The sequence below is a fragment of the Magnolia sinica genome, chromosome 2 (genome assembly GCF_029962835.1).
Source record: "Magnolia sinica isolate HGM2019 chromosome 2, MsV1, whole genome shotgun sequence".
NCBI lineage: Eukaryota > Viridiplantae > Streptophyta > Magnoliopsida > Magnoliales > Magnoliaceae > Magnolia > Magnolia sinica.
Window position 1 is genome coordinate 135,673,579 of NC_080574.1, and position 27,919 is coordinate 135,701,497.

The following is a 27,919-nucleotide window of genomic DNA, read 5'->3' on the forward strand; positions in this document are numbered from 1 at the left end:
AACATCATCGCACTCCCGCAAACGAACTATTGAAGATATCTCGGGAGAGATGGCGTTTGGCTGCTTGAAGATTGTAAACGCAAAATCTCCTCTTTCATTTTCAGGAAAAGATTCCAACATCAAACTCCAAACGCGGAATCCAGCATTTGTAATAATTTCTCAGGTAATTATTTTATAAAAGAAATTAGAAAAAAGATTCCCAACTCTTCTTTTTTTTTTTTTGACTTGAAATCCTGTCTTTTTAAATCCACCGTTGAAATCTTCCATTCAAGCCTTTGATTTCCTGACCCATTTCTTGTTCTTTTGATATATATTACACCAAAAAGACGCGTGTCGTCTCGTCCTTTGATCTATCACACACGAGCATGTTGTGTATATATACAATAATAATGGCGTATACCGAAGCTCAGTGTACAAACTATCCATACTCTCAATGAACTTGCGTGGATGTCGATCCAGGGCGTCCAGTTGATATGCCCCACCTATTAGATGGGCCATGGCTGAAAATTCACGCTGACTGAGTGTTGGGGGTTAATGGAAGGGCATTTCCTTAGTGGTAAAATGGTCATTTTTTGCTTGTTAGATGAGGGAATCCTGTAGAGAGAGAGAGAGAGAGAGAGAGAGAGAGATTCTTTCTATGTTCATTGTATTTGAGCATTACCTCTCTTATATCTTGTATTCTTCTTATTTTGTATCTTGTATTCTTCTTATTTTGAGAGTGAAATGATTTGCTAGTGCTTCCATATAGATATAGTGAAGATGTGATGAACTCTGTATATCTTGTGCCTCATTTTCATGTATTACCCAAATCTATGGTGATTATTAATTCACATTGCCTTTGCATGAAGCACTTCCCCAAGTGGGAGCTCATTTGTTTCCTGGTTTGATGATGGTGAGCTCCCAGTTTCCGCTGCTTCAGGGATTGATCCTGGGGCGTTTGGATATCTGTAAATGGTTTAAGTGGTAAATGATTTACAGAGAGGTGTAAATCATTTACAGCCTGTCCTGTTTGGCTGTAAGCTGTAAATGATTTACAGGTAAATGATTGTCTGTGTTTGGATAGCCTGTAAATTGTTTAAGTCTGGTAAATGGAGAACCTGTAAATGAAATCACAACCTTTTGCCTGTAAATCAAATGGGGCTGAAAGCTGTAATTTACGGGCATTTTTCATCATCCAAACACAGACTGTAAACCATTTACCTGTAAATCATTTATAGTTAGCCCATTAACAGTCATCCAAACGAGCATGTAAATGGGGCAAGTTGTAAATGATTTACGAGGAAATCATTTACATTTTGCGTCTGGATGACCTTTTTTGCCTGTAAATCATTTACAGGCTTAAATGATTTACAACATTAATCCCCATCTCATTTACAGGCAAAAATGTAGGATTTCATTTATAGGCTCTCCATTTACAACCTAATGGCTATATTTTCAAAGATTGACTCTCCATTTACCAGACTCAAATAATTTACAGGCTATCCAAACATAGACAACCATTTACTTGTAAATCATTTACAACTTACAACCAAATAGGATAGGCTGCAAATGGTTTACACCAGTAAATCATTTACCACTTAAGTCATTTACAGGAATCCAAAAAACCCCTAATGCTTTTGTTAGAGTTTGGGTGATACTTGAATCTTAAGTAATTGGAATATGGTTATTTGTTGAAGTTGTAATTGAACAAGGGGATTGGTTGCTAAAGACCAAGTCCACATGTGCTTAGCTGTGTTAAGATCTTTTGTTTTGTTTTGTCTTGTTTTTTTTTCTTTTCTTTTCTTGTACTGTTAAGATTATGATAGCATGTGGTTTGGCTATATATAAAGTGTAAGTTCGTAAGTTAATGCCATGGCAATAGTGTGACAAATCAACATAAATTTTTAGTTGTTTCGTTTATCTCTTGTGTGCTTGCTTAAGACACTTGGTGTTTGTGGGAGGGATACTTTTCTTTCGCACAAGTGGCTTGTAGATTCTAAGTTGCTCAAGCAATGGTAAAGTAGAAAGCTTTTAGGTTTTCCATAGCATAGAAGTGGTATACGAGCCAAGGTGCAAACATGTATTTTTTGATGATTTGGCATGTGCATATGGTGATCTTGGTATGTATACATGTGTTTTTGTTTTTGAAGTAGTAATTTTGAATTATGCAGTGCTTTGTTGTGGTTGAGCTATGAGTTCAAATAATACACTTCAAACTCAATTCTAGCAGCTTAGTGTGAACCAATGTTTTCAGTATCAACAATATCGGCTGATATATCCCACGATATATCTTGTATCCGACTCGTGCAAAACAAAACACATATATAATGCCGATATATCCCACCTATTCGATCTAGTGAGCATTTTCAATCCGTTTGAGTAAATCATGTTAAATCAATGTCAAATGGTTACAAATCCATGATTCTTCATGTTTTTTCCTGAAAAATCATGGATTTAGAGCTTTGATTTCGAGAATTAGGAGAGATGGGCCATGTTGCAGAAAATCATGAAAAATCAAAATTTCTCAATTTCTCGTGAATCAGAATGTAACCTGATTTAGTGATCCTTCTTTTGCATCTGAATGTATTGCTTGTGTTTCCATACATGTCTTCTTACATTTATAAATTATATGAATAAACTTTGAATATACTTGCATCACTTCAGTCAAACAACGCATAGATTAGGACCCCATACAAAAGAAACATATGATGTGCACTTGTTTTTTTTTTCTTTTGGTAATATTTTTGTTAATAAGTGTTTGTTTATGCCTCTTTTAACAACCTCTGAAGTTTAATTGGAAAATTCGACCAATTTCCCAATGTTTCCCCATGTTTCCCAACAACAGTGATACATTACGCGATACAAACAATATATCCCATGTGATAACCGATATGTATCCGTATCCCAAATGTGCGATACATCATGCGATAATGATATGGAAAACATTGGTGCAAAGAATTATCATCATGGGAGTATCCAAATGAGAGTGATTTTTGAATACTAAGATCTATGGGGTCTAGTGGAGAACGGTTACATCGAAGTGACTGAATGAACAAAAACTTTGATTCACAACCACAATCACAGAAGGAAGCACTAAAAATAGTAGAAATGATCGACGAACCCCCTTTTTTTTTTTGAAAGGTAACATCATTTTATTAAAATAACCCGCCAAAGCAAAATCTAGTGTTGGAGGAAAAATTAAAACCCGAACAAAGATAAAAGATTACATTCATCTATGACAGTATTGTCAAAATCCTACGATTTACAGTTTGCAATTTATGATTTCAGTCAAATCTTAGGCAAAATGATTTGAATCCCCACATTGAATTCCTTGTAAGATGAATCCTATGAGTCTATGATTTGAATCATATGATTTACAATTCAAATATCGATTTATATTCAAATTATACTTGTTCTCTTCTGTTTTAATCTTTACTAGCTTCCATTTTATGTTTTTAAATTTGTGGGGGCTTTAAGAATCATTTAGAAGGGGTCAATTACTCTATTATGTTCTTTATAAGAGATTACAAGATAAATGTTCTCTTTGACGTTAAATGATTTTGCATTTTCTTATGATTTCTTACTTGTTAATTGGTCGAAAGACCAAGTTGATATGGTATTCAATAACAGAAACGATGGTCGTAACAACGGGCTTGATGATGTTAGCTCATTTATATTTTCTTGTAACTTTTAGTATTCCTAGGATATTAAGTACATAGGAAAGTGAAGAGTCTTTTAGATCTCCTAGATCATTTATGTCATATTGTATTTTTCATGTATTTAGAATCATCTCCATAAGTCTATAAATAAGCCAAGGGTCCATAAGGTGTACACCCTGATCCATAGCTCAAGTGGTAGACCTGAAGATACCCTCGTTTCAACACTGAGGTCTTGGTATCGATTCCCTAGTGTGGGTGGCTAACAGTGGAGTTTGTACTGACAGTGGGGTGTGTACTAACAAGCTAACCCAAAAAAAAGAGGGTCCATAAGGTGTAATCAAGCTTAAAAGCTAGCAAAGCCTTGTACTATCATTTCTAAGTTAAAGAAATACATTGCAACAACAATATTCTTCTTATTTTTGTACTTTCTTCTTCTTCTTCCCCAACAAATTTGGTATCAGAGAAAGGTTCACCAATACTCATCCATGACAGCAAGTTCCAACAACACCACCTTCAATTATTCATAAAACGTGGTGCCCATATTCAAACGAAAAAGCTATGACTATAGGACCATTCAAATGAAGATTCTCTTTATCTCACAAGACTTGTGCGAGTTGGTGGAAGACGACTATGAAGCACCAGAAAATGCAGTAGCATTAGCAACATGGACATAAGCAAGACAACAAGCATTCAAGGAGAATAAAAAGAAGAATGCCAAAGCTCTACTTTTCATCCAACAAGTGGTGAGCAAAAGCATCTTTCTGAGACTCTTGCTTACAATTACTTCAAAAGAAGCATGTGAGATTTTAAAGAAAGAATTTCAAGGATCAGAAAAGGTAATCACTATCAAACTTCATTCTCTTTGGAGAGTTTTTGATAACTTGTAGATGAAGGAATGTGAGTTAGTTCAAACTTCTCTCATATTTCTGGCATCATTAATCAAATAAGAAGTTACAGAGGTACAATCCAATATAAGAAAATTGTGGAAAATATTTTAAGAACTCTCATAGTAAAATTTGATCATGTGGTAGCTGCCATAGAAGAATCTAAAGACTTGTCTAAGTTAAGTTTGCATGAGCTGATGGGTTTTCTTCAAGCACTTGAACAAAGGGTGAGCAAGTTTGTGGAGCAAAGCATATATCAAATTTTTAGCTTAAAATAAATATAAGAAAAGAAGAATATGGAAGCAGACATGAAAAGTCAAGAGGCACATCTAAATCAAATATGACAATCCAGAAGAGGTCGCGGGAGGACAAACTTTAACTATAGTCGTGAAAGAGGCAGAGGACCAGAGGTAGGTCCGATTTCAACAACCAAAGAAATTCAAGAGGCAACTAGCAAATTGATTCTTAATGTTTTATTTGTAAAAAATGTAATAACGTTGATAAGGATTGTTGGTATAACAAGTGCAATATATGTAAAAAAAAAAAAAGGCCATAGAGATAAAGATTGTTGGTACGAGATCAAGAATGAAGCATTTTTTTTTTTTTTGAAAAGACGGAAAAATAACTTTATTTTATTTTATTTTTGTTTGAATACTCAAGAAGAATCGAATGATATTTGGTATTTGAATAGCGGTTGCAATAATGACATGACAAGAAGTCGGAGTTCTTTTGTTAATTTGAATGAAGGAGTGCACTGAAGTAAAGCTTAGAGATGGAAAGCTTTAAAATATCGAAGGAAAATGAGTCATAGTCGTACAAACAAAGGGAGGTAATTCTAAACTTATCCATGATGTTCTTTATGTTCTTGGTTTGGCTCAAAATTTGTTAAGTATTGGACAATCGATTCAAAGAGGATATTCGGTCAATAAAGATGAATGTATGATCTTTGGATAAGAACAAGTAAATTGTGGCAAAAGTGAAAATGATATCAAATAAGGTTTTTCCTCTTAGCATGCTAATAAAAAGAAATTTTGCGTTAAAATCTAAAGATGTTGATGAAACTTGGCGACGACAATTGAGACATGGCCATTTAAATTTCAGAGGCTTAAAATTATTGAAGCGGAAGAATACGGTGATTGGTCTACCTTTTATAAGCTAAGGAGATCATAAAGTTTGGGAAGGTTGCATCTACGGAAAATTTCACAGGCTTCCTTTTACAAGTTTATCATGGAGAGCAAAAGCTCATCTTGAGCTTATACATGCTGATATTTGTGGCTCTATGCAAATAATCTCTTAATAAGAAGAGATATTTTCTACTCTTCATTGGTGATTATAGCAAGATGATGTGGATATATTTTCTTAAGCAAAAGTCATAAGCTTTTACAATTTTTCTTCAATTCAAAGCATTTGCAGAAGAACAAAACAACCAATTCTTGAATGCTCTAAGGACAGATCGTGGTGGAGAATTCACATCAAAAGAATTTTGGAATTTCTGCAAGTCAAACGGCATCAAAAGAGAGTTGACAACTAGATACATTACGTAACAAAATGGCGTGGCGGAAAGGAAGAACCGGACAATCGTAGAAATGGCTCGAAGCATGTTAAAAGGCAAAGGACTTTCAAATGCTTACTGAGCGGAAGCTGTTTACACGGTGGTCTATATCCTCGATATACTCCAACAAAAGCAATAAGGAACATGACTCCATATGAAGCATGGCATCAGAAAAAGCAATCGGTAAAATATTTCAAAGTTTTTAGTTGCATTGCATATGCTCACATTCCATCACAAGAAGGTAAAGAAAAGTGAAATGAAAAGGGAGAAAAATGCATATTCATTGGCTACAATGAGGACTTTAAAGCCCACTGCATTTATAATCCCACTTCTGGTAAATTGGTAATTTTTAGAGATGTGATATTTGATGAAACAACATGATGAAAATGGGATGAGAAACAAGACTGTAATAACCTTAATTCCTGTAGCGATTTACACACTTTTGCACCCACTTAAACCCTACAACATATGGAACTTAGTAGACACTTAAACACACCATTAATCAGAAGGAGTATCTTTTCCTGTCCACACGTTGGGTGTGTTTGAATTTTGAGGACAATTCTTATAAGGGGGGTAGAATGTAGTGACCTAAGATTTTGGTGCACATGCATGTATCTTTATACATGCACACCTGCATCCATCTAAACATTCATACATAATCCTTCCATATACATGCATGCATACATAAAGTATGCAAGTTGTGATGTGTGATTGATTTATTTAGAATGTATCGTTGATTGATAATTGTATGGTTTTAATACACACACACACACACACACACATATACATACGTGCAATCTCTTTACTCATACACTTAAGATCAACCGTTCATTCATTAAGTAGCTTAAATAATTGTATGGATCCTTGTTCTTGCTCGGGTGGTAGACTCCCGGGAGTTTCAACACCCAGTCAAGGGTTCGAGTACCCATAGGTGGTGAAAGCCTACTACGGCGTGAGTGTGTGGGGGTGTGTGTGCGTGTGGTAACTGTAAAACATATACTAAATCCAACTGTTCATAAGCCATATAGGGTATGCGGTCACCCACTCATCCATCCATTTTTTAGGATTGTAATTTAATCATCTAAGTTGTTTATCCGATGATCCACCTATTTGATCAACTAAAAACCCATTTTGCACATATCTAAGTATGAGAGTAACTGTACATTAACGTGTATATCGGATTAGAATATTAATTGTTTGATTATTTTACCTATATTTTATCATCTAACCATACATCATACCTGAATTTGCCAATTGAGACACTAAAAAATCTAATAAAAATCAATATGATGATTTTCACATTTCTCCGGATAAAATTACTGGAGTACTTCTTACATTGGAATATAATTTAATTAGTTTTAGAGGTTCACAAGCCATATACATATTTTGGTGGTAAACTTGTAATTTTAAAAGAGGAGAAAACCATCTATGTATCTATACATACAACTGTAAATCCGACGCCCTATATCTTGTAACTGGTAACCCATTCATAAAATCAACTGTACGTTGACCTCTCTACTCATTGAGATACCACATGGTCCACTTAAAGCTTATTTTCAATACTTCCTAACCATCCATCCATGTTTGGTATAATTCTTTAATGGAGTATGTATTAAACGTGTGTAGCGTGCCCATTTAAGTTTTAACATTTTAAGGGGTTAATAGCATATATTAAATATTATTTGTTTTTAATAAAATATAAATGTATATTAATTGGTATTTAAGTTATTATCACGGGAGAATTGGATTTAGGAATGTAAATGCATATGACTATCATTAGGGGTCACTAATCTAGACCACTCATCACAATGACTAACTCAACAATTTCAAATTATCCAAGTTTTATTACAAGATTAGCCAACCATCCGTTCGTTAACTCAAACCAACAGAATGAAACCATTAAATACTTACACAATATCAGCATCGTCCATAGAACTTCTCAATTCGTCATCCACCACCCAAATTCATCCATCAATTTAATCCATCAACTCACCCACCTGATCAACCATCCATTGTATATTAATTATTTTACATGCATGCCTATGTATACATTGCTCATACATGGGTACTATGCACATGCAAAACCATGCACGTGCACAATCACGACCCACATGCATCACTTCATACACACACGTGATGCATATTTTTGTAATAAATGAAACTAAAGGTGGGTGTTTCAATTACACAAAATGTCATTTAAAGATAACCATTTTATGTTATTTTTTATTTTTTTCACATGTGTGTATTGCGCATGGTGGGACCTCCATATTATAAATAGGGTGGTGTATGCACAAGAAGGGAAAATGTGGGAAAAAGATAATAGAAAAAATTTAAAAAAAAGAGAAAAAAAAAGGAAGCATTGTGAAGCTTTTGTCTAGGTGGGTGATCCATCTCTAATATGAAGTTTTTATAATTGTTGTTATTTAAATTTTAATATCTAATGCAGGGGCATTTTCACATCGGGCTCGAGTGGGGTCGCCTATGGGATGCAGAGGCACACTCGGGGTGGGTGACCCATGCGATTTGGGGCCCACGGGGGAGGTATCGTGTTCGAGACTCCTTACCAGGGGTGATTAATGCGCATTTCACACCGGGCTCGAGTGGGGCAGCCCGTGGGATGCGGGGACACACTCGGGGTGGGCGGCCCATGTGATTTGGGGCCCACGAAGGGAGTTCAGCTGATGTCCTAACCCATGAGATGTGGGGCTTGGGCTATGAGATAAATGGATAAATTCGCCATACTCTAACAGTTCGAGCTTTTAGAGCAAGTGATTAATTGTCCTGTATCAAATTGGTATCAGAGACAGGTGGTCTTGTGTTCAAGACTCCTCACCGAGGTTTATTAATGCAGGGACATTTTCACACTGGGCTCGAGTGGGGTTGCCTGTGGGATGCAGGGGCACACTCGGGGTGGGTGACGCATGCAATTTGGGGCCCACGGGGCAGGTATCGTGTTCGAGACTCCTTACTAGGAATGATTAATGCGCATTTCACACCGGGCTCGAGTGGGGTAGCCCGTGGGATGCAGGGACACACTCGGGGTGGGCGGCCCATGTGATTTGGGGCCCACGAAGGGGGTTCGGCCGAGGTCCTAACCCATGAGATGTGGGGCCTGGGCTATGAGATAAAGGGATTAATTCGCCATACTCTAATAGTTCGAGCTTTTAGATTAAGTGGTTAATTGTCTTGTATCAATATCAGTATAGTTAATTGATTTTAAATTGAATTTTATATGAAATTATTGTTTATTGTTAATATTTTTATTGCTGGAATATATATATATATATATTCAAGTCCAATAAGATTAAAAAAAAAAAAAAATCTAAATTAGAACGCTAAATTTATGAATTTAATATAAAATATTTTTAAAGTAGTTGAATTATGTAGGAATTAAATACAAAATTATTTTGAATGCATGTTACATTTTAAATTAATTCATTTGATGTAAATATGTAGGTTGACTTAAGTTAATAATTTCAGAATTTTCTATTTAAGAGTAATTAGAAATAATATACCAAAATAATTCATACTAATAAAAATAATTATATTTAAAATATAACGTAAATTTTTATGATAACTAAAGTCCAAATTTAATATTTTAATATAACTTACTGGAATTAAACATAAATTGGGTACAATTTCAGTTTAAGAATACTGATGTACAATTAACAAATCTAAATTGAGATTTAATTTAACATTATTTAATTTAGTTGTTCATAAGTAATTTAATTAGGTTATAAATTTTAGGATTTATATAATTAATTTTGATTAGGTAAATTTAAATTTCAAATTTAATTCTAAATAAATAAAATAAACAATAATTAATATAAATATTAATATTCGATAAATTAGATTCTATATATTAGAAATTAGTTATTAATGTATATTTTCTATTTGTGTAGTTACCAAACCTTAATAGGCTGAAATTTAATAAAATAGAAATTCAACTCTTGGGGTGAAAAAAAAAAGAATTCAATTAATATGTTTAGAATATATCTTTTTTACAATCTATTAAAAGGAAGCAGAAAAATATTGTAAAATAGTAAGATTTTATTCATATATTACTAAATTAATTAAATTAGAATTGTTAAATCTAAATAATATATTAATTTATTTGAATTTGGGATTTAACATGAGTTACATTTAGGAGTTCCTACGCTTTACTGATTTGCAAATTCATAAAGAAATTTTAATTTGAATAAAATTTTAAATTTGATAAATTAATTATTAATTTATATTAAAAAAATTAATTTTGAATTTATAATTGAGGATTTTAATTATCTAATTAAAATAATTATTGAGTTAATAGCTATCGAACCTTACAACGACTTCTATGCATAATTTAAGAATAACAAAGAATATGTGGTGTTATGCTATATAATTCGTTACTAACCCGCAGTAAGTTGCATATTTAATAATTTCGATTTGAATGGATGGTGATTACTCATATCATGTACATATTTATTTTTATATTTAAGAATGAATGTTGGAATGCGGGTGCGCAGCCCTGGGGATGTCCCTAAAAGGTATAAGCAGGTAGGGCGATTGTGTCCCTTGGGTGAAAGTCCCTAAAGTCAGCTAGTAAGGCGATTGTGTCCCTTGGGTAGTAGACCCTAAAGCCAGCAGGTAGGGTGATCGTCTCTTGGGTGAAAGACCCTAGAGTCCACTGGATCCTTTGGAGTCTCCTTTGTGTACGACGTATGAGTACAATTGTGTGCACGGACATACGCCAGATGTACAACTGGAGCAGTAGTCTGACCAGCTAACATATAAATGGGTCCCTCACCTCGAGTTACTATTTTGTGGGCGTTAATGCAATACGACCATCCACTTGGGTATGATGTTGTAAAAGATAATGGTTATTTAATTTTGTTATTTATGTAACTCATGGAAAGTTTGGCATTCGGAGCATCTTTACAATTCCAGTATTGTATTTATCTCATCTTTTAAGATTCAGTACTTTAATTTGTATTTTAAAATTTAAACAAAGTATTTTCATTATTTGTATATTTTGTATAATTATACAAAATTCAGATTTGGGTTGGATATGATCCCACGAGTTGTTATGCTCACCCCCACATTAACGGTGTATCAGGGCTCAGAGTTAGTTAAGGGTGAAATGGAGCGACGATTTAACCATTTATCTAGTGATAGTGATCTTTTCTATTTGTGTTTAAAAAAATGCATAGTGAAAAAAATAAAAAGTGAGTCTAAACTTTGTATTAGATGAATATTTGATTTATTGTAATGTAGTTTTTGATTAGATTTGTGGTTGATAATGTTAATTTTTTATTTTTATTTTATTATTTATTATTATTATTATTATTTTAAATCACAACTTGAGATTTGGAGTTGGGTCTGTCCAACTCAAGCACCGAATTTCGAGGCGTGACAGGTTTAGAATCACATGTGTGTATTGCGTATGGTGGGACCTCCATATTATAAATAGGGTGGTGTACACACAAGAAGGGAAAATGTGAGAAAATGATAATAGAAAAAAATAAAATAAAACGGCTATCTTTAAATGACATTTTGTGTAATTGAAACACCCACCTTCTTTAGTTTCATTTATTACAAAAATATGTATCACGTGTGTGTATGGAGAGATGCATGTGGTGCGTGGTTGTGCACGTGCATGGTTGTGCATGTGCATGTGTATGGTGCCCATGTATGAGTAATGTATACATGGGCGTACATGTAAAATGATTAATGTACAATGGATGGTTGATCAGGTGGGTGGGTTGATGGGTTAAATTGATGGATGAATTTGGGTGATGGATGACGGATTGACAAGTTCTATGGATGGTGCTGATGTTGTGTGAGAATTTAATGGTTTCATTATGTTGGTTTGAGTTAACGAACGGATGGTTGGCTGATATTGTAATAAGACTTGGATGATTTGAAATTGTTGGGTTGGTCGTTGTGATGGGTGGTCTAGATTAGTGACCCTCTGATGATAGTCACATGCATTTACATTCATAAATCCAATACTCACGTGATAATAACTTAAATACTAATTAATATATATTTATATTTTATTAAAAATTAATAATATTTAACATATGCTATTAACCCCTTAAAATGTTAAAACTTAAATGGGCATGCTACACATGTTTAATACATACTCCATTAAAGAATTATACCGTACATGGATAATGGTTGAGATGTATTGAAAATAAGCTTTAAGTGGACCATGTGGTATCTCAATGAGTACAGAGATCAACGTATCGTTGATTTTATGAATGGGTTACCCGGTTGTAAGATATAGGGCGTTGGATTTACAGTTGTATGTATGGATACATGAATGGTTTTCTCCTCTTTTAAAATTATAAGTTTACTACCAAAATATGTATATAGCTTATGAACCTCTAAAATTTATTAAATTATATTCCAATGAAAGAAGTACTCCATAATTTTATCAGGAGAAATGTGAGAATCATTATAGTGATTTTTATTTGATTTTTGAGTATCTTAATTGCCGGATCCAGGTATGATGTATAGTTAGATGATAAAATATAGGTAAAATAATCAAACAATTAAGATTCTAATCCGATACGCACGTTAATATATGGTTACTTTCATACTTAGATATGTGCAAGATGAGTTTTTAGTTGATCAGATATGTGGATCATCAGATAAACAGCTTACATGATTAAATTATAATCTTGAAAAATGGATGGATGAGTGGGTGACCACATACCCTATATGGCGTATGAACGGTTGGATTTGGTGTATGTTTTACGGTTATATTTGAGCTACTTAATGAATGAATGGTTAATCTTAGGTGTATGAGTAAAGAAAGTGCACGTATACGTATACCTATAATATATATATATATATACACACACACACACACACACACACATATGTATATTAAAACTATACAATTATTAATCAACAATACATTCTAAATAAATCAATCACACGTATCACAACTTGCATACTTTATATATGCATGCATGCATATGGAAGGATTATGTATGAATGTTTAGATGGATGCAAGTGTGCATATATGAAGATGTATGCATGTGCACCAAAATCTCAGGTCATTACATTCTACCTCCTTTATAAGAATTGTCTTCAAAATTCAAACACACCTAACGTGTGGACGGGAGAGGATACTCCTTTTGATTCATGGTGTGTTTAAGTGGCTGCTAAGTTCCATATGTTGTAGGATTTAAGTGGGTGCAAAAGTGTGTATATTGCTAAAGGAATTAGGGTTATTACAAAGACCAAGTCTCAAAGACATTTGAAGAAGCTGAAATTATACCAAAGGAGACTCTAGCTCTAAGTTCTCCTCCACTAAGCTCTACTACACCAAATTCAAGTACAAGCGGCTCTTCAAGCTCATCAAGCGGCTCTTCAAGCTCATCAAGTGGCTCTTCATCATATTTTGATTCACCTCCAAGAAAGGTACATTCTCTAAGAGAAATTTATGATACATGTGATGTTGTGTTCTTTGCATGTGAGCCATAAATATTTGAAGAAGCAATAAAATAAGAAGCTTAGATTAAAGCGATGAATGAAGAAATTGTCGTTATTGATAAGAATTGCACATGGGAGCTTGTTGATCAGGCTAAAGGAAAAGATATCATTGGCTTGAAATGGATTTACAAGACTAAGTATAATGAAGATCGCTTCATCCAAAAGCACAAAGCTCGATTAGTGGCGAAAGACTATTCTCAACAATAAGATATAGATTTCAATGAACTTTTGCTCCTGTTGCTTCTATGGAAATCATAAGGATTATTTTGGCTCTTGTGACTCAATTAAAATTACAAGTTTTTCATTTTGATGTTAAATCGGTATTTCTCAATAGAGAACTTGAAGAAGTATATGTTAAGCAACTATAAGGTTATGTGGTGAAAGGAAAAGAATAAAAAGTATACCGACTTAAGAAAGCTCTATATGGGTTAAGAGCACGAAATAGCAAGATTGATAAGTACTTTCATCAAAATGTCTTTAGAAGTAGTCCAAGTGAACCATCATTGTATGTGAAGAAAGAAGGTACGCATGATTTTCTCATTGTTTGCCTCTATGTTGATGGCTCGATCTATACTACTGCCAGTCCAAAGATGATAGAAGAATTCAACAGGGCGATAATGAAGGAATATGAGATGACTGATCTCAGCCTTATGAAATACTTTCTTGGCATCTAAGTACCGCAAAATAATGGTGAAATATATTTTTTTTTTTACGAGAAAAGTATGCCAATGATCTCTTAATGAGATTCAATATGTCAAAATGCAAATCCCTCGCAACTCCAATGGCTATAAATTAAAAGTTGTCAAACATGATGGAGCACAAAATATTGATGCGTTAATTTATAGAAGTTTGGTTGGTTCGCTGATCTATCTTTCAAATACAAGGCCATATATTGTATAAGCAGTTAGCTGGTTTCGAGGTTCATGAGTGAGCGTAACAAAAATCATTTTGAAGCTCTAAAAAGAATTTTGAGGTACATCCAATGGACCAAAGTTATGACATCAAATACTTAATGGAAGAAGATAACAAGCTCATTGGATTCACAAATAGCGATTAGACATGATCAATTGATGATAGAAAAAGGACTTTAGGATATGTATTCTGCATGGGATCAAAGATTGTCCCGTGATCATCAAAGAAGCAAAAGACAGTTGCATTATCATCTGTCAAAGCAGAGTATATTTTAGTCACTGGAGCATCACGCGAAGCTATATGGATTAAAAGGATTTTGGACAATTTCCAAAATGAACAAAAATTGCCTACTTCCATTTTCTGCGACAACATGTTAATAACAGTGTTTTAAATAGCGGTAGCGTGATGTGTAGCGCTCAACCCTCTATAGCGTGTAGCGTAAATATGTAGCGTGTAGCGTAAGCTACACGATACTTCTATTTTTTTAATTTTAAAATAGGACAAATATAATAAATAGTGAAAAAAAGAGGAAAAAAATATAAAAATGCCTAAAAGATGATTCATTTTATTAATTATAAGCATGTTCAAAAAAGTTATTAGTTATCATTTATCAAAAGCCAATCCACATATATAAGCCAAATCAAATAATTATCACATCAACAACTTTCTAAGCAAACCACTTTAATTAATAATGTCTAATTGAAACCACAAGTCACAATTATGAAAAGAAATAAAATCCCATAGGTTAAAAGTATCAAGTACAATACAAGTGCCACATGCCTCAACATTAGAAACAAAGAAAACGTGAAAAAATAATAAAAAAACTAAAATAGTAAAAAAATACATTGTAGTTTACGCTACGGACGTTATGTGCTACGTAGCTGTAGTGTATGCTATAGGGGATTTACGCTATTTGGGACGCTACGTAGCACTACGGCCACGCTACGCTACGTAGCGTATGCTACAGGCGCTATTTGCAACACTGGTTAGTAATTGCCATGATAAAGAATATGGTTTTCCATAGTCGATCAAAGCATATCGAGTTATGCCATCGCTTCATCAGAGAGTTAGTTGAAGAAGGACAAATCGAATTGAAGTTTTGCAAGTCCGAAGATCAGCTCGTAGATATTTTCACCAAGGTCGTGACTATAGAAAAGTTCAAGTTCAGAAAGATGATGGGAGTACAAGATTTTTCAAATTAAGGGGGAGTGTTAGAAGATAATTTGAAAAATCATATTTAAAAATAAAAATATCAAATATCTAGAACTTTATGAAAGTATCTTTTAGTTTTCTAAAGACATTAATGTATGTCCTTTAGTACAAAAACAAGAAGATATTGTTGCTGCAATGTATTTCTTTAACTTAGAAACGGTAGTACAAGGCTTTGCTAGCTTTGAGCTTTTGAGCTTGATTACAAGTTATGGACCCTTGGCCTATTTATAATCTCATGGAAAGGATTCTACATACATGGGAAATACAAAATGACATAATAAATGTTTTAGGAGATCTAAAAGACCCTTCACTTCCCTTCGTACTTAAATGCATTAAGAAGATTAAATGTTATAAGAAAATATAAATGAGCTAACATTTTCCTATGCATACATTAATACATTTGAAAGACTAAAAGACACATTAATGCCTATGGAATACTGGAAGACACTTCTAGATAATATTGTTATTATTATTATTATTTTTGATTTTTAAATTAAAATTTCAAATTAACTTCTAACACTCCCCCCTTAATTTGAAAAATCTTGCACTCCCATCATCTTTCTAAACTTGATGAACTTTTTGGTAGTCATGGCCTTAGTGAAAATATCTGTGAACTGATCTCCTCACTTGCAAAACTTTAACTCAATTTGTCTTTCTTCAACTAATACCCTCATAAAGTGATGATGTAACTCGATATGCTTTGATCGACTATGGAAGATTGGATTCTTTGTTATGGCAATTGCTGACATGTTCTCGCAGAAAATGGAAGTAGGTGATTTTTGTTCACTTTGTAAATCGCCTAAAATCCTTTTAATCTATATAACTTTGCATGCTGCTCCGGTGGCTGAAATGTACTTTGCTTTGGCGAATGATAATGAAACTATCTTTTGCTTCTTTGATGACCATAAGACAACCTTCGAGCCCATGCAGAATACATATCCTGAAGTATATTTTCTATCATTAACTGATCTTGCCCAATCACTATTTGTGAATCCAGTAAGCTTGTTATATTCTTCTGTTGAGTATTTGATGCCGTAACTTTTGGTCTCTAGGATGTTCCTCAAAATTCTTTTTGCAGTTTCAAAATGGTTTTTGTTAGGCTCACTCATGAACCTTGAGACTGGGCCAACTTCATGTTCAATATCTGACATTGTATTTAAAAGATAGATCAATAAACCAACCAAGCTTTTGTAAATTTAGGCATTAATTTTTTATGCTCCATAATTCTTTGAGAAGTTTTGATTTATAGCCATTGGAGTTGGAATAGATTTGTATTTTGACATGTTGAATCTCATTAAGAGATCTTGGCATATGTTTCTTGTGAAATAAATATTTCACAATGATCTCATAAGGCTGAGATCAGTAATCTCATATTCCTTCATCATCGCCCTTTTGAATTCTTCTATCATATTTGGATTGGTGCTGGTATAGATCAAGTCATCAACATAGAGGCAAACAATGGAAAAATCATACGTACTTTCTTTCTTCACGTACAAGGATGGCTCACTTGGACTCCTTTTGAAGCCATTTTGATGAAAATACTTATCAATCTTTCTATTCCATGCTTTTAGTGCTTGCTTTAACCCATATCGAGCTTTCTTGAGTCAATATGCTTTTTCTTCTTTTCCTTTCACTATATAACCTTGTGGTCGATTAACGTATACTTCTTCTTCAATCTCCCTATTAAGAAATGCCGATTTAACATCAAATTGAAAAACTTATAATTTTAATTGAGTAGCAAGTGCCAAAACAATCCTTATGGTTCCCATATAAACAACATGAGCAAACGTTTCATTAAAATTTATACCTTGTTGTTGAGAATAACCTTTTGCCACCTATCAGGCTTTGTGCTTTTGGATCCATTTCAAGCAAATGATATTTTTTTTCCTTTAGGCCGATCAACGAGCTCACATGTGCGATTCTTCTCAATAGCTGCAATTTCTTCATTCATTGCCTTAATACAAGCCTTTTGTTTTACTGCTTATTCAAATATTTGTGGCTCACATGCAAAAAAGGTAATATCACATGTATCATAGATTTCTCTTGGGGAACATACCTTTCTTAGAGGTGAATTAGAATTTGATGAAGAACCGCTTGATGAACTTGAAGAACCACTTGAGCTTGAATTTGTTGTAGTAGGGCTTGGTGGAGGAGAATTGCTTGAGCTTAATTTGGTGTAGTAGGGCTTGGTGGAGGAGAACCGCTTGAGCTTGAATTTGGTGTAGTAGGGCTTGACGGAGGAGAACGTGGAGTTGGAGTCTCCTTCGGTATAATTTCAGGTTCTTTAAATGTCTTTGGGACTTGGTCTTGTTTCTCTTCCCATTTCAATTATGTTTTTTCATCAAATATCACATTTTTCGAAATCACCAATTCATCAAAACTGAGATTATAAAGGTGATCACATTTTTTTGGAGTCCTCACCATAACCAATGAATATGCATTTTTCTCCATTTTCATCAAACTTTTCTTTTCCTTTTTGTGATGGAATGTGAGCATATGCAACGCATAAAAAACTTTGAGATATTTACCAATGGCCTTTTTTGATGCCATGTTTCTTATGGAGTCATGTTCTTTATTGCTTTTGTTGGAAATCTATTGAGGATATGGACCACCATGTGAATAGCTTCCGCCCAGTAATCATTTGAAAGTCATTTGCCTTTTAGCATGCTTCGAGCCATTTCTACAATTGTCCGGTTCTTCCTTCTACCACGCCATTCTGCCGCGGAGTGTATCTGGCTGTCAATTCTCTTTTAATGCTGTTTGACTTGCAGAAATTTCAGAATTCTTTTGATGTGAATTCTCCACCATGATCCATCCTTAGAACCTTCAAGAATTGACTGCTTTGTTTTTCTGCAAATGGTTTGAATTGAAGAAAAATAGTAAAAGCTTCTGACTTTTGTTCAAGATATATCCACATCGTCCTACCATAATCATCAATGAAGAGTAGAAAATATCTCCTCTCCGTGATGAACTTGTAAAAGGAAGCCTATGAAATTTTCCATCCATTCAAACTTCACAAACTTTATCTTCTTTATTAAAAAAGGTAGACCAATTACCATATTCTTCTGCTTCAACAATTTTAAGCCTCTGAAATTTAAATGATCATATCTTAAATGTTGTAGCCAAGTTTCATCAACATCTTTAGATTTTAACGTAAAATTTCTTTTTAATGGTATGCCAAGGAGAAAAACTTTGTTTAATGTTATTTTCACTTTTGCCACAATTTGCTTGTTCTTCTTATCCAAGATCTCATATTCATCTTTATCAAATTGACCGAATATCCTATTTGAATCAATTATCCAACACTTAGCAAATTCTGAGCCAAACCAGGAATATAAAGAACATCATGAATAAATTTAGAATTACCTCCCTTTGTTTATACAGCTATGATTCCTTTCCCTTCAATATTTTAAAGCTTTCCATCTCCAAGCTTTACTTAAGAATGCACTCATTCATTCAAATTAACAAAACAACTCCGATTTCCTTTCATGTGTTTACTGCAACCGCTATCCAAATATCAAATGTCATTTGATTCTTCTTGAGTATTCAAACATGAATAAAATAAATTTTCTGATTTTTTTGTCTTTTCGGAAAAAAAAAAATGCTTCATATTTTATCTTGTTCCAACATTCTTTATTTATATGGCCTATTTTATTTTTTTCCACATATATTACGCGTGTTGTACCAACAATCCTTATCAGTGTGATTAAATTTTTTGCAAATAGAGCATTGGGAATCAATTTGCTTGTTACCTCTTGAATTTCTTTGGTTATTGAAATCGGAAATTCGCCTGCCTCTTTCACGACCACGGTTAAAGTTGTCCTTTTGCAACCCCTTCCAGATTTCCATATTTGATTTGGATATGCCTCTTGACTTCTCTCGTTTGCTTCCATATTCTTCTTTTATGATATATTTATTTTGGATCGAAATGCTTGCTCTGCGCTTTGCTCTATGAACCTGCTCATCCTTTGTTCATGTGCTTGAAGAGAACACATCAACTCATGCTAACTTAACTTAGATAAGCCTTTAGATTCTTTTATGACAGGTACTACATGATAAAATTTTACTGGAAGAGTTCTTAAAATCTTTTCCATAATTTTCTTATATTGGATTATATCTCGTAACTTCTAATTTGATTAATGATGCCAGAAACATGAGAGAAGTAAGCTTGAATTGACTCACTTTCCTTTATTTGCACATTATCAAAATCTCTCCAAAGAGATTGAAGTTTGATGGTGATCACTTTTTCTGATTGTTGAAATTCTTTCTTCAGAATCTCCTATGCTTATTTTGAAGTTATTATTGTAGGTAAAAGTTAGATGCTTTTGCTCATTCCTTGTTAGATGAAAAGTAAAGCTTTGACATCATTCTTTTTGTTCTCCTTGAATGCTTGTTGTTTTGCATCCGTCCATGTTGCTAACGCTATTGCATTTTCTTGTACGTCATATTCATCTTCCACCAACTCCTACAAGTCTTGGGAGATGAAGAGAGTCTTCATTTGAAGGCTCCGATAGTCATAGCTTTCTCCTTCGAATATGGGCATCACATTTTATAAATAATTGAAGGTAGTGTTGTTGGAACTTACTGCCATGGATGAGTCTTGGTGAACCTTGCTTTGATACCAAATTTGTTGGGGAAGAGGAAGAAGAAGGTACAAAAACAAGAAGAATATTGCTGCTGTAATATATTTAACTTGGAAAATGGTAGTATAAGGCTTTACTAGCTTTGAGCTTTTGAGCTTGATTACGCCTTATGGACCCTTGGCCTATTTATAGACTCATGGAGATGACTCTACATACATGGAAAATACAATATTACACAAATGATCTAGGAGATCTTAAAGGCTCTTCACTTCCCTATGTAATTAATACCCTAAAGGTTACAAAAAAATATAAATGAGCTAACATTTTTCTATGCATTACATTAATACCTTTGGAAGATTAAAAGACACACACTAATGTCTTTGGAAGACTAAAAGACACTTTCATAAAATTCTAGATATTTTATATTTTTATTTTTAAATATGATTTTTCAAATTACTTCTAACATGGCTGTTATGATACGGGCCATAATGGTTGTTATAGCCTTGTAATGGTCGATTTTTTTAAAAGGAAAAAAAGTATTGTCCATGTATTTGTCTGTTGCGGACTTGTATCGGCTCGTCAAGGCCTTTTTTTCTCTCTTCTAAATTGGGTGTTAGGGCCTCGTATCACATAACGGTCACACCATTACCATTATGTAACATCTGTCTTGGTGTAACGTAACTGTTTTTAATACCATGTGCATAATTTATCCGTGTGAAGAAGAGGATGACTAGTTATCAGTTGTATTTAGATACTGGGTGTAGCAAACGTGTGGGAAGTAATTATTTTCTTAGCCACATGTAAGCATGTGCGAGAAGAGAAATTTGGAAACAAATCTAAAATTTCAGTTAAGAGAAAATGTATTTTTTTGATTCACTTAAAAGATAGTTTACCGTACTATATGTTCGATGTTTTCTATGTTCCAAATTATTATTATAAATAATCTGCTAAGCATGAGACAGCTTTCAGAAAGGGTCATAAAATCAACATTCGAGGAACGGAGTGTGTACCATATTAGAATGGTGAGAGGGGCCTTATCTAGAAGACACAAATGACTAAAAATCACATGTTTCTTTTAACAATATGAAACATAGTGTTACCAAAATTTAGCATGATTGTTGAGGATGGTAGTTGGTTGTGGCATCTTCAATCAGTCATCTCAATTTCAGTGGCTTGAAATTTTTATCTAAGAAGATTTTCTGTTGATAGATTCTCCTAGTTGTCCTTGTGAAGGGTGCATACTAGAAAGCATTATAGAGAACCATTAAGGAGTTTTAAGGATTATGCTGGAAGTAAAATAGGTGTTGCATAACAGTGTTGAGATTCGATAGAGGTGGTGAATATTCCTCCACGTAGTTTCATGAATTCTCAAAGAATGCACACTCAAACATCAGCTTACCAATAGTTATTCACCTCAACAGAATGGCATTGCATAAAGGAAGAATAAAACTATTGTTGAGATGGCTAGAAGCATATTTAAAGCAAAGTCTCCACCAAAGCATTTTTAGGCAAAAGTCATTGCCTGTGCGATGTGTGTTCGTATAGGTGCCCTACAAAGAGTGCGTTCTAATATGACTCCTAAAGAAGCATGGATTGGAAAAAAGCTAGATGTCTCATTTGAGAGTATTTGGTGTCTTGCATATTAGCATGTATGTAACGAAAAGGCCAGGAAAAAAGATGATAAAAGTGAAAAGTGCATCTTTGCTGTTTATATTTTTATCACTAAGTTTTATAAGTTGTACAATTCAAAGACAAGCGAAGTAAAAATGAGTATAGATGGTTCTCTGTCTGAAAGATGAAGCTTGGAGGACTGTTAAAGAGAAGGGATAGTTGGATATCAATGTCAATGTTCAAGAGCATGTAAAGAAAGGCCACAATCAAATAATTCGTCATTCCATCAAGAAGAATGGTGGTTGGAGCCCACTTCTCTTTCTAAAGGAAAGTAGGCGATTGGTGTCAAGTGGGTTTTCAAAATTAAGTACAAGCTAAATGGTGAGCTTGAGTTTTGCAGATTTGCAGATCAATGGTAGATATTTTTACAACGGCATTGAAGGTAGAAGATTTTCTCAGGTTGAAGACCATGATAGGAAACGAGAGGAATTCAAGTTCCAAAGAGGCTGTTAGAGTTTGGGTTGAACTTGAACATCAAGTAATTAAAATTTGGTATTTGAGGTGAGTTGTAATTGAATAAGGAAATCAATCTATGAATGTACAACGATGCCAACATTTGTTTGAATTGAGCTAATAATCATATTTCTGTGTACATATGAATGTTGCTTTGGAGAATTATGCATATTGAAACTTGGTGTTTAAGCCAATTATACATCAAAGTGGTGACATGCACATCAATCTGGACCTTCTAAGCGAAGGACTACTAATCAAGAATCAACCCCACCGAATCATCATGCATGCCTGTCAGCTGCAATAGCTCAAAATCAATGCATGATTGAAGGCAACATTCATATGGAAAATCCAAAGCTTTCTACTCTACTATTGCCACCAGAATTTGGAATCCAGGAGCCAATTATAAGAGAGAGAACTATCTTCCATGTAAGCACCAAAACTTGGAATCCAGGAGCCAATTATAAGAGAGAACTATCTTCCATGTAAGCACCTAGTGTCTCAAGTTTTGCAGATTTGCAGAGAAAAAAATTGGTTGATTTCTTTTACTATTGCCTTGTCATTAACTTACAACTTTACACCTGTATATAGCCAAACCTTGCTTTCATAGTCCTAACACTGCAAAGAAACAAAAACAAAAGATCCTATCAGAGCTAAGCAAGTGTGATCTGTAGCAACAAATCTTTAAGGGATCCTATCACAACTTTGTCACAATCATGGACGAGCTAGACTTCTTGGCCATGAAAAATGCCTCTTGCATAATCAAGCTGCCTCTTAATAAGCTGCACCTCTCTTTGATCCATCCAAACACCCAGCCCTCTACATAACATGCTCTCAGCAATGACGACAATAGAGCATCCTGCCTTGTGATCATTTGCATAAATAGTAGAACTAAAATGATAGTCCTTCGGCAGCCATTCTCCATGCCAGCTCAGATACAGACAAGGTTCTCAACCTTGCCAAAACAATCAGGCCGGTCAGGCTTCACTCTGTCAATTTTTTTCTTTGACAACAACGGACAAGCTCCAACTTGCTGCCAAATCTGTCACAAACCGAGCCCACGATTGAGACATGTTTCTACCACTTTAGTGCTTCTCGCAGCAACTAGCTGTCACAATCCTTTGCTGGTCATCATCTTGGTCCAAGTCAGCAAGTCAATGATCCTCCCAAGACACACAATGGATCCCAGACTCAGGAGCAATGAGTTACATGACCTTTGATCCGTCTCTCCTACAACAGTCTCAACACTATAATAGCAGTGATCATGTTGTCGTCATTGATGGTAAACGTTTAAGCATCTCTCATGTTGGTACATCTTTTATTTCAACAAATAAGTCCATTCTCTTTTTAATTGGCATTTTATTGGTCCTGGAACTAGTGCCAGTTGCACATTTAACACGAGACAACTGTTCTATTGATTTTTTGCCTTGCGGATGCATTGGGAAAGACCTATGCATGCAGAGCATAATTATGAAAGAGAGAATTGATCCATATTTATATTCTACACCAGTTTGGCACACATATGACAGATAGCAGGTGATCATGCTCTATGAATCTAAGGCAACTGCATGTGTTTGGCACAAAAGGCTAGTATATCCCTCTTCAAGGATTCTCAGTTATATTTACTTGAGCAACACACTTCTTTTAATTCTTTAAGGGTCAATTAAGTGTCTCTTGTCAAATGAGAAAAAGTAGAAAACAACCATTTAGTGTTTCTACTCGTTGAACTACTGCACTTCTTTAATTAGTTCATTGTGATATTTGGGGACCGGTTACATCAAACTTTCTTATTCCTATTACATTCTTTTCATGGATGATTTCAGTAGGTTTTGTTGGGTATATCCCATGCTTCTTAAGACTACTTGTGTTGATTTTTTTTCATTACTTTGTCTATGGACAAAATTGTCTTGGACCCCAGTATGAAGTATTTTCAAAGTGATGGTGCTCTAGAATTAACAAAAGTGCTTTCAAAGAATACTTTGCAATTGCAGAATTGTTTCTTGTATTACATACCCTCACACACAAGAATAAAATGGTGTCACCAGGTGCAAGCATTGACACATCACCTAGATGAGAATGACATTAATATTTCAGTCATCTATTCCTAAGAAGTACTTGAGGCCTTTGTGACAGCAGTTCATCTGATCAATAGATAACCTGCACCTGTTCTAGGAGGGCTCTCCCATTATGAGACACTATTTGGTACTTAACTAGATTATAACTTCGATAGGGTCTTTGGATGCCACTGTTTTCCATATCTTGGCCCCTATGGGAGTAACAGACTCAACCTAAAATCTCTACCTACTGTTTCCATTGGCTACAATAATGTACAAAAAGGCTACTGTTGCCTGTATCCACATTCTAGCCGTGTCTATATCACACCAATCATGTGTTTTTGACAAGGACACTTCTCCGATGCAGAGACTCAGGCAATGCCAATGACGACTCCCATCCTAGTCACTCCTGCCCACTGCCCACCAGTTCACAAGCTGCAGACAATCTTTCAACCAAATCCATGGCTACTCCCACAACCTCTTCATCTTAAAATCTGCTGATTTCTATTACTTCTCTCCTCTAACTGCTTTTCGAGTGCAAACCAGTTCAGGCCAGATTCAGTGAGTTGATGATGACCGAATATCAGATTCAATAAGAGATGGATGGCGGAGAAAACAAGTTCAGTCAAAACAGGCTTGTGGCAACATTTCCAGTCATAAGGCTCAGTGCGGTCAGTAACAAGTCGGTCAGAAGGCCCGGCACAATAACAGGTCCAGTCGAAACACCTGGGACAGAAAATGTCTGGTCAGAAGGCCTGGTGCAACGGAGAACAAATCAGGCACCTGGAGCAGCAGAGATGATAGATGGATATGACAGTGGCAGTGGATGTGCGCACACAGTTCAGTGCATTCACAGAGCATCAAAAGTAAAACATAAAAGAAACGTAAAAGGAATCCACCTTTCTTGTCCTCTTTGCAATGGATTATATCCAAATTATTGACAAGAATAGGGTCCAGAGGTCATTGAGTGCAGAATCATAAGTTGCAGGTTGGGTTCTGTTGGTCTCGGATTGGCCGATGGTAGGGTGGATTGCAGCATTGAATTTGGCGGTGATTGTTATAGATGTGGATTTACACAACAGAAAATACTGTGTTATTTCTGTTAGCTGCACAAATATTCTTTAAAGGACAATCCTAATCCTCCAGTTTGTGGCCTACAAAAAGATGAGTAAGAAGAGAGATGCAGCAATGGTCTGCATCCAGCTGAAAAAGAGCCCAATCTTAGCATCTAGCATCTTCCAATGTGATGGAGTTTTGCTCCATGGTCCATCCATGGGACTCAACAACCCAGAGGTCTTGACCACTGAACTATTGGTCTCACTTAACTGAAATAATTGGGTGGATGGTCCCAAGATCCCAACTGTTGTTTGGTTGACTATCCTGTTATTGTTGCTGAGAATCCCATTCCATAGAGCAGAAAACTCACTTAGAGAAGAAAGAGATGTGATGGTTTACTTGACTGCATCTCTGGTGATTGCTCTCTTCCCAATCTAGACCCTCGAAGCATGTTCAATGAATGCGGTGAATAAGAGTATGGTTAAGGAGAAGCTTGTGAAGCTTCAAGGGCAAATATGTGCATGATGATTTGGTGGGGCCAATTCTTGGTTAGTGGCCCTCTGGTTAGACTGTCTGGATCGATGCACGCTGATTCAACAGTATTGTTAGTTTATACATCAAGCTTCAGTATGCATACCTATACACATAGTAACATGAGCTCCATTCAAACAAATGATGACTTTGTTGTACATTCGTAGAGTTGTTCTTGGGATTTTTATTTTTATATTTATTTGTTTCTGGCTCCCGATTGCAATTAGGCCACCATCGATCACCATCCATCCATTTCATTTTTGTTATTTTTAGTATTCCTCTTATCTGAATCTATCAACCAAAACATAAATTTATGAATTCCAGGATTTGTGATTCTCGATCCAGGTAGGATATCCAAACAATTGATTTGATCATTGGACTAACAAATAAAGGATGACCACTCCCAAGATTTGTAACACTCTTAGGACTAACAACTCCCACCATCCAAATGGCCCCTAAGTTTGCAGTCTCCGAACATATGAATCTAAATCTTTTAATTCTCAAAAGTCTTATTGCATGAAATCGTAACATCTTGTGTATCGTCTTGTTTGATTGCTTTGCATTGAAATCATTTGGCTGTTTGGTTATGTTTACACGCATGCCTTTTCTTTATATATATATATATATCTCCGTTGACTGTTTGTGGTGTGGTTTGATTTTGGTTTTGTCAGTAGTTCGTAATTTGTTTGGTTAGTGAATCTATTTTGCATTCGGTTCACCATCGGTTTGTTTAGTTTATGTCATTATATGAAGGGTCATTTCCTTAACATCCTCAGTCCTATAGAAAATGAAGCCTTTCCCTTTTCAACAGTTGTCCTCAGATGCGACATTTTCCTTTCTTTCATTTACATTTTGGTTTCCACCAATCCAAACAGGCTAGAATATATCCAAATTACAATTTGAGGTTACTTCCTACGATTTTTTATTTTTTATTTAATCTCGTCATCACTAAATGAATGCTTGCAGTTCAATTCACTTGCGAGTCCAATTATGGTCTTGGAAACATCATTAGCTTTGTCATGCCCTCTTGAATAAACAAAATGTTTCACATTTCAATCCACTTGCACATCAAAACACAGCTGAAACCTTATTTTGACTGACTGTGTTTATGATGGCAAAATCTCTAGTGGAACCTAGCATGGTTCAGGGCACGTTTGGCTGCCTTGTTATTGGAGCTATGACAATCTACGATGATGGAATAGCTAGCTTAATAAATAAATAGATTTTTAGGCCCCGAAAATTTCCTCAATAGGGCAATCCTAACCCTTCAATTTGTGCTCCATAAATAGACGATTAAGAAGAGAAACACAGCAATAGTCCGTGTTGAGTTGAAAAAAGGCCTAACATTAGTGGCTAGGATCTTCCAATCTGGTTGAGTTTTGCACAATCGCCCCTCCATGGTGAGACCCAGCAGCCCAGAAGTATGGACCAGTGAACCATGGGCCCCAATTGTCCGGACCAATCAGGTTTAGGATCCCATCCGTTATTTGGTTTGCTTCTCTCCTGATATTGTTGCTGAGAATACCGTTTCCTTTTGCAGGCAATTCAGGAACCGCCGCAGCTGAAACACGCATTGGGAAAAAGAGGTGCAATTGTCTACTTGACTGCATCCCTGGTGACCGCTCTCTTCCCAATCGAGACCGTTGAAGCACGGACCACAAAGGCAGAGAATAAGAGAAAAGTCAGGGAGAAGCTCAAGAAGCTCCGAGAGAAGGCCAGAGCATCTGAATCGAAGGCTGATTCAAGCTCCCGCGGTGAGAAAAAGGAATCTAAAGTTCCCCAAAACAGCCTACTGACTGAATCTCCTGTTGAAGTGATGATTCCCCAGTAGAACTACCACTCTCTAGCTGCGTTTGAAGTTCTTATGTCCAATGTTAAACACTTTCTGTTC

At 35.1% G+C, this 27,919-nt stretch overlaps 1 protein-coding gene across 1 annotated transcript; it reads left to right on the forward strand.

Moving 5' to 3' along the window:
- LOC131237792 (uncharacterized) lies at positions 1-27,918 on the forward strand. Its single transcript, XM_058235784.1, has 2 exons — positions 1-163; positions 27,569-27,918. The coding sequence occupies exons 1-2, from the start codon at positions 50-52 to the stop codon at positions 27,857-27,859; spliced, it is 405 nt and encodes a 134-aa protein (XP_058091767.1). The 5' UTR covers positions 1-49; the 3' UTR covers positions 27,860-27,918.
- Position 27,919: the final 1 nt, after the last annotated feature.

Coding starts and splice junctions, on each gene's coding strand:
- LOC131237792 (XM_058235784.1), top strand. CDS start 50: ATGGCGTTTGGCTGCTTGAAGATTGTAAACGCAAAATCTCCTCTTTCA. Junction 164..27,568: donor CATTTGTAATAATTTCTCAG/GTAATTATTTTA, acceptor TTCCTTTTGCAG/GCAATTCAGGAACCGCCGCA.